Source organism: Aptenodytes forsteri, unplaced genomic scaffold (assembly GCF_000699145.1).
Source record: "Aptenodytes forsteri isolate BGI_AS27 unplaced genomic scaffold, ASM69914v1 Scaffold257, whole genome shotgun sequence".
Taxonomy (NCBI): domain Eukaryota; kingdom Metazoa; phylum Chordata; class Aves; order Sphenisciformes; family Spheniscidae; genus Aptenodytes; species Aptenodytes forsteri.
In genome coordinates, this window is record NW_008795194.1 from 928015 (window position 1) to 936743 (window position 8729).

Consider the following 8729-nt stretch of genomic DNA (forward strand, 5'->3'; position numbering starts at 1 on the left):
GGGGGGGGGGAAATCAAAGTTTTTATTTTGTTGTCTCTCAACACTTAAATCTCAATTATGCTTAATAGTTATGATTTTTTAGTTGTTAATATTCTTCATATGCATAATGAATGAGTTGATAGTTTTCCACAATTATTTTCTTCTAAATCCTACCCTCCCCTCAAAGCTTTACAACTACAGCAAACAAATACAGTAGTGATGTTTCCCTCTGCAACACATTATAAATTCCAATTGGATCAAACCTTTAGTTACTTCTGAAATTACATTTATAATGAGGGTTCTGTATTGTTGGGAACCGCAGCAACTGAACAGCTACAAGCAAGCAGAGCAAAACATTTAAATAACTAATCAAGCTGGACAAATCAAGCCACAGACAAAGCTGTCCTCCTTTGAATAATTCATTATCTACAGAGAATAGAAAATACTAGCTATAAATAAAGGAATGTATTTGTAACCAAAACAAGGAGGAGTAATCTACTTTAATGAGGAATGGTGGGGAAGGCCAAAATACTGGAAGACTACCAGAAGCACTTGTTCACAACCTGAGGTAGCCAATTTAGGATTTATCTTAACTACAAGTAGCTAATACACACTCAAATTAAGACCTATGTACCACAGCAACAAAGCTTTTAATGAAATAAAAATAATGTATACATTTAAAAAAGAACTGGAATACAGGTCTGGATATTAAGATCAAACATCCAGCTAATCTTTATCGCTCACAATGCTGAACTGAATCCAGAATAAAGCCCGGTTTCAAGTTATTTTGCAAGATCAAAGTTCACCTCTGTAAAGTATCTCTATTAAAACTATTATTCAGATAAGTTGCCCCTCTTCATACATCCATCAGACAGAAAAAAAACCTACAGTTCTAATAGTTGTATTTTCTGCAATCCCGTGTGCAAAAAGTAAAAAGGGAAAAATTCACACCAGAAAAACAAATGGGGGGTGGGGTGGGAAGCCTGCCTTGTTTTGAAAACTAAGTGTGGAAGACTTTCTGTTTTTTAATGTGCTGCTTAGTGATGAAAGCACAGAATGATGACATGAATGTACCATTACAATTTGATCAGAAACTGACATTCTTGCTAGAAATTAATTTTGATGATTCTGAGATTTGCATTTCTACTTTTTTTTCCTCCTAAAATCTATTGTAATACAACAGTTCTCTCTCAACATCAAATGATGGCACTGCTTCCCATACGAGTAAGTCTTTGTATTTCTACACTACCATCCACAAGAGGAACTCCCTATTATTATGAAACCTTCATTGTCACACCATTAAAAAAAAAAAAAAACAAACAACAAAACCACCACAAAAAATCCCACAACCTGTTTGCAATATTAAGAGCTAAAGTGTAATTTTTATAGGATTACAGCATATAAGTAACCAGATGTTATTTTTAGAACAAAACGCTAAAAACTTATTAACATATTTGGTATTACTGACAACTTCTGAAAATGGGTCAAGAAATCATATTTCATTATTCAATGTCATTAAGACTCATCTTTCAGAAAACACAGAAGAAACCTGGAGCACTGCGTACTGAAGCACTGGAGATCTGTGCAGGGACTTTTTAGGAGAAAAAAAAAATCTACCTCTATTTTAGAATCCAAGTTTTAGAGTTTTTTTTTTTAAATAATTATCCCTACTCAGAAGCATGGCTTGAGGTTAAAACACTATGCAGAGACTGAAGATATGGGTTGAACTTTCAAACTTACATGCCTTGGAAAACTTTGCCTCCATATCTCATTTATCCAACTGCAAAATAACATTTTTCTACACCAAAAAGTTATTACACGTATAGTTAGTGTTCTGAGATCACTCGACTACTCACAGACACATTTTTCTGTCAAGGAATTGCAATAATGCATCGTAACCTTCAGGCTACTACAGCACATTTCCATTCCCACGCCTACATCAGAACTGCATCACTGCAACACAGCCCAAAGCATTTCTAGGAAAAGCCATGAAGAAAACCAACAGGCAGACAGACTCTCCTGGTTAAGAAAATAGTCTATATACAATTAAAAGGAAAATCCAGCTGGGAAAGGCAAGGGAAAAAAAAACATAGCAGCCTTTTTCAAAGAGGAAAACATGAAACCACACATACAGAACATTTATTTATAAGGTATTGGTCTTGGGAACCAACTAAATTCACTTGCTGGTCAGCCCAGTATAAAAGCAAACATCAGACAGTCTCTCATAGTGACTGAGTGGATGAACAGTTAGGCCCCTAAATAAAGCTTTAACATGTGAAAATAACGTCGAAAGCACATTCCAAACAACTCTCCCTCCGGCATGACACATACTCAAACACAGGTCTAGCCTGGGCTAGATATACACTCTTGCTTACAATGGGTATAATCTTATCAATGCAATCTGTGATGTACACAGGCAAAACTGTCGGAGGGACTCACCAACCCCAAAATAGGCAAATTGTAAGAGCTGCATTAGTGTAACTATCTCAATGCTCGTCACTAATAGAAAAATCTTCTACTCCAGGGAAGTCTGCACTCCGCACATTAAAACCTAGTAAGAGTACAAATCCTTTTTTGGATTATGAAGTGGTACTAGGTAAGGAAGTACACAGTGACAACTGCAGCTTTTACAAATGCAGATGATAGCTACTGTCTGACCTTGGAGTAAATCCGTATTTTTAAAGAAAACATAGCAAACTAGTTTCTAAAGTATTTTCAGAGATGCAGCCAAAGACTAGTCAAAGTTTATCTGTGCTGATGAAAACCTTACTACTTATTAAACAAAACAGAGCAAACTGTTTAAGCATTTTCAGCTCCAAAAGCTGTATAGATCCTCACAGCATGACTACATAGATAACGCAGAAGCAGCTAGTTTCATGACCAAAAATCCAAAGAAACTTTTATGAAGTCATGTCTCCTCCTCCTTTACTGTATCTTTTAGTAATGCATGCTTTTTCCTATCTAGCTATGTATTTTGCATTTTACTTTAAAAGCTTCTATATAAAATAAGGCATCAAAGTGGAATATAAAATTATGATTTGTTAGCATTAAAATTTTGAGGCAGTAATTAATCCGTCCCGTATACTTACCTCTGATTCTTTATCACTTAAAGATCCCAAGCTTCCGAAACTGTGATTTGAACTTTCGTTATTTGTTGAGGCCTACCAAGACAAACAAAATACTCAATACTACAGATTTATAAAACAGCTAATCCACTACTATCACTCACAGTTATAACAACTAGCAGTAATAAAATTTCATGCTTGCAAGGAAAAATTGATTAACTATAGAGCACTTGTGACTTGCAACAGGGATAAGAAGTTTGACAGGTGGGTATTTTGACAGGGCACAGTAAATTCTGTATTTCAATTGCTTTTAAGCCAAGTAAAACCCTAGAACAGTCAAAAACGTTTCAGTCTAATTTGGGAATAGCAAAACATCCAATGAAAAACCCTACCAAATGATTCCACAGAACGGGCTTAAAAAGCCAATATTGCTGAAAGTGCTGGAGACTACTAAAAATTTTCATTTTTCAAAGAAAAAGAGGGTTTAATTTTCTCCAAGACAGATACTAGGCTATTGCAAAGATTTTTTTTTAATCCATTCAATGACAGAAAATTACAAACTATTGACAATATTATTCTACATTCTTAAAACAAACCATTTCCCCCAAAGTAACAAATTAGACTAGTGAGGAAAAAAAAAAAACCAAAACCCACAACTGTGAAATAGTCTCAAGTTACAAAATTCATTTAGAAATTTTCTAAGGCTGATTTATTCAGACATCTTTTGAATACAGAATGGCAATGAGGACATTTTATTGAAAGAGTCTGTTTCACATTCACATAACAAAAAATGCCAACATCAGCTGAGCTTCTTTTCATTAGAAGAAAAAAAAAAAAATCTTATACCGCTGGATTATTCTCTTCCATATAGGAAGGCAGAAGAAATACTTTGAAGTGAAACAACAACTAGTTCCAAGGCAAACACTCAGCTTGCTTCAAAGCATTAAATTCCAGCACTGCATCAGTTTGCAGGACAATACTGATCTGTGACATCTTCTGAATAACTATATCATCTCTGAATTAAAATTTCTGGAGAAATGTTAAATAAATCCACAGAATTTCCATGTGTGTTCCCCCCCGGGCAGTCTCCAGTTTAGATATGCCTATATGTAGGTTCTTCCTTGCAATCTCTCAGTATCTGGTCATCGGAGTCAGCTAAGACAATAATCTCAGTAAACCATATTCATATTTCCACCCTTGCTTACTGAAAAATCTTGAAGATGATGGGGTTTTTTTTCCAACAATTCCAAAACTCTTCAGCAAAACAGTAGATAAGGGTAGGCTTTCAAAATAGTAGTCCCAATAAATAACAGTCCATCTCAATCTAATTACTAGAAGAATAATGACCTAGAATGTTTCCAAAAATAACCAATAAGTGCAGCTGCAACCTCCGTATTGTCTTGCTAGGTTAGAAAAATGAGAATTTGGTACGTGTGGATTTGGGTATGTATGCGAAGAGGAAGTTTTCCCTTTTTTGCCTTCAAAGTGAAAGCAGACCAATGGATATTATATTTATATATCACATTTTCCCAGTTACCTCTGCAGATCAGATCGAAAAGGTTTAACCAGTTTTATTAATAAAAAATCAGATAAGACTCTCTCAACATCCCCCACCAAGACTAAAGACTATAGTAAAAAAAAAAAAAAAAAAAAGAAAGATTTAAGTATATTCCAAATATAGCCCAGATCAGCTACTACACTTCATGTTATCTGCTTGGATACACTGAATGGACAGAAATAAAATAAATACAAACAAAACTGATATAATTGCCATTTTACTGATGGTGGGATAAATCCCAGGAATAGATATTGATATTCCCCTCTACCTCCCTGCCTCCCAAAACCAAACAAAAAGTAAGTAGGAAAAAGATGATATATTGCACTGCATACTGAAGATAATTTGTGGAATATTTCTGGTCAAAGGTTAAGAAGAACAGTGTCTTAGGTGAGGATCTGCATCAATCAGAAGACAGTGGTAGTAGTATCTTCTGCAAACAATTATCAAAGCATTTGGTAGTATTAAAAAAAGACCACCAAAAACCAACTTTATCCAGCTATCCATTTGGAAACCAACTGGATGAGATACAATTATCTGTTCAAACAGATCTTGGAATGTGTCAGGGACAAGAAATTTATGTTTTACATGGTAGAGTGAAAAAGGAAATTAGCTGGTTTAAATTTCTTTTTTTTTTTCTGGCTAATTTGAATGAACAAACTGAGAACCTGAAAGTGGAATGTAATTTGGGCAAAAGTTAAATCAGCTGAACAACAGACAACAAAAAAAGACTTGAACAGATTTATGGAAATGGCAAGCAGCAACTCACAGGAAATCAAAGTTTAAAGAAAAGGAACCCCAATACACTTGATAATTACTTTTAAAGAAAGTGTATTACACACACAGCAGTAGACAGATGCTGAGGAGGAAAGACTGGCAATAAGGCAGGAGACCAACACAGCTGTATCAAAAACTAATAGAAGGGTTTATAAACACACTAAAAGTTAAATTAAGTTAAAAGAAGGTACAGATCTAGTCATGAAAAAGGACAAACAGTCATTTGAATTATGAGCAATTACCCAAGCAATTATGAGCTAATAAATTAGGGGAGTAAGTAGTACTAGAGAACCCAAGGAAGAAAGAAACAAAGATAGGCCAGAATTACTGGGTTTGTCTCTATGTAATTTTAATCATAAGATATGGCAGCTATACATTTTTGCAGTCATAATTAGAAGGCAATTAAATAAAAAGAGAAAACAACAGTGCATCAACCACACTGTATCAATCCAACCTGATTCCTTCCCCTGACCATTTAACTCACTTCTTGGTTAAGATGGTAGTAACAGAAGTGATGTGTCACCTTTTTTACAGCTTTGTGACAGTTTCCTTCATGTCACTCTCAAAAACAAATTAAGAAGACATGATGCAAGAACTATAGTTTGTTAATAGTCATCAATACATCACACATCTCCAGAAATCTCATCAACATCCGCTACCGGGTAGTATTTTGTTCTGTAATCTAGAGTAGTAATTAAAATGTGGAAGTGAAAAATACTAACCAAGTTTGTGTAAAATACTTAAAATATGAGGGCACTGCAAACACTTTGGAAACAGAATTCAAGAAGTACTCTGGTTAGTGCCTAAAAAATTAGTATTATATCTTTTTAACATCAGTGTATTAAGTATTACGCTTGGTGAAGAACATTGAAATGCACAAATACAAAATGGAGTATCTCTGGCTAAGCAATAATATTGCAGAAATCAGTCTTGGAAGTTGAAGCTAGTAACTTGAACAGAATTTGTAATAAAGGCAAATTTATTTTGCAGATGTATCAACTGAAGGGTAATATATGACATATGGAAGGTGATTAAGCCCTGCTATTCAACGTTCATAAGGTTTTTCCTCACGTGTTGCATCCTGGCTTAGATACTAACAGACAGTCTGCAGAAAATCTACAATGAAAGTAGGTAAAATTGATATAAATGTCTGGAAAAGTTGAAAGAACTTGGCTTTGTTAATCTTGATATATTAGTCTTCAAACAAGTTTAATCTTAAAAACAAAGCTCACACCAGACTTGAAGCTAGTAATGAACAGAATTTGTAATAAAGGCAAATTTATTTTGCAGATGTATCAACTGAAGGGTAATATATGACATATGGAAGGTGATTAAGCCCTGCTATTCAACGTTCATAAGGTTTTTCCTCACGTGTTGCATCCTGGCTTAGATACTAACAGACAGTCTGCAGAAAATCTACAATGAAAGTAGGTAAAATTGATATAAATGTCTGGAAAAGTTGAAAGAACTTGGCTTTGTTAATCTTGATATATTAGTCTTCAAACAAGTTTAATCTTAAAAACAAAGCTCACACCAGACTTGCTGTGTCTATTTCAAGCCGAACTGTAAGTAGCTGGCCATCTGCAGAAGGGACAACTCCACTTACACACTGGGAAAAACTTCCATCTCTGATCACATGTGCACTAGAGCAAACCCGCAAAAGAGCCTGTATAAGCTGATTCTTTGGTGTTTTCAAGAACAATTCAATGTCCATATGTCATAGATAGGTTCAGGATAAACAATCCTGTCTCAAAGCAAAATAACAGACTAACAAGGATTTTCCCGAGAGCCTCTTCCAACCCAGTACTTTTGCAAGTAAATCACATGGGCAATATACAAGTGAGACAGTGTACAATAAATCAGTATTTCAAAGATGGTAGATCTGTATGAGTGCTCTTAGAACTTACTTTAGCTCCAACACTGCAACTTCCAGTACTCCCAGTGCTGCCACTTACTACTCCTGTAAATCTTGCCTCTAACAATTCTTGTCTTCTTGGGTCCAGGCTATGAAGCTCATCCATTGCTCCTGAAAAAGATAAATAAATTCATTATGTTCCCTAATATTTGCAGTGGAATATTTTACAAACAAGCCAAACATACCACTGGCCTATGCAAAGAAAGGATTTATACCCTCAATTTGACAATGATTCACCGTTACCTAATAACGAATGCACTCAGTGAATTCCAGAAATTTTGGGGAAAGTTCTGTGTATCAGAACAGCCTTGTCAATTTTGGTGAAAACTAGAACCTGTTAGAGGCGTGTAAGAGACATGGAGTCTGCAGCGTGCTATACGCCAACCAGGCAATTATTTATAGATTAAAAACTAGCTGACAGGAGCGAAATACTTTCCAGCATAAAACTTCCCAGTTCTGCAATGCCCTTGTTTTCCATATTATTTAAATTGTTTAGGCTATCAAAGTATCAATGTCCAAGACAAACAAGTAGGAATCATAGGAAAAAAAGGAAAATCAGAAGGTAGATCATAGTCCCCAACACGTGCAAGGGAATGCAGGGTTATATGGAGGTTCAAAGGGCAGAGAAGCAAGGAGCAGGATCAGCAATACGAAAGGAGACAAGAGTAACAGAGACCCTTGCACAGGTGGTGCCTCCGACAGAGTCCTGCTAAACGGAGTAAAGCAGTGCTGCTGGCATCGGCAGGGAAGTAAGGTGGAAGGAAATGGAGGAACAAAAGGAGTTACTGATGATCTCAGCCTACATGAGTAGGCTGCAACATGATGTGCAGCTTTCTAATTTGTATTTAAATCACTTACGGCTGTTTAATGAGTCTGAAAGATGATCTAGACAAATAGTCTTCCGTATTTACACAAACTGCTTTCTTTGTTTTTATCTTTTCAACTACTTCAACGTTCAGTTTATCTTCAATTGGAAACATTTCAGTTACTTTATTTTAAATAAGATATTTAATGCAAAAGTCTTCATGCTCTATTTTAGTAGCATATCCCTCAAGTACCATATAAAGTGATATAGCCTCATTTTTTTCAACTAAGACACAACTTCTCAAGTTTGTGCTTTTCAGTCCCACAGGACAACACAGCAGTTCAGAAAGGACTGCAAGTAATAACTGTGTATTCAAATGGTACTATGAAAAAAAGCTTTTGGAATTCCCTTTTCATGAAAACTACAGTTTGTAAAGTTTAAGTGCTCCTATTAACTTCTACCCATCAGCTAAGCATCCTGACAATCAAGGCATCAGCATAGCTTTCCTCACCTAAGACACGAAACACTTTCTTACATGACTCTTGGGTATCTCACAAACATTTAACATTCAGGAACTACACAGAACTTTCTGTACCGCACATTTTGGCCACTCCTGGCCATGCAGCTAACCCT

General features: G+C 35.5%; 1 protein-coding gene across 1 annotated transcript in view; it reads right to left on the reverse strand.

Moving 5' to 3' along the window:
• The window catches only part of TLK1 (tousled like kinase 1), a 44708-nt gene extending 37311 nt beyond the window's left edge, over positions 1-7397 (reverse strand). Inside the window, exons 1-2 of the mRNA XM_009278570.2 lie at positions 7284-7397; positions 3069-3140 (exon numbers count right to left, since the gene is read on the reverse strand). Of these exons, the coding sequence (XP_009276845.1) occupies positions 3069-3140; positions 7284-7397 (186 nt within the window). The remainder of the gene's footprint in view (positions 1-3068; positions 3141-7283) is intronic.
• Between the last annotated feature and the right edge of the window lie 1332 nt (positions 7398-8729).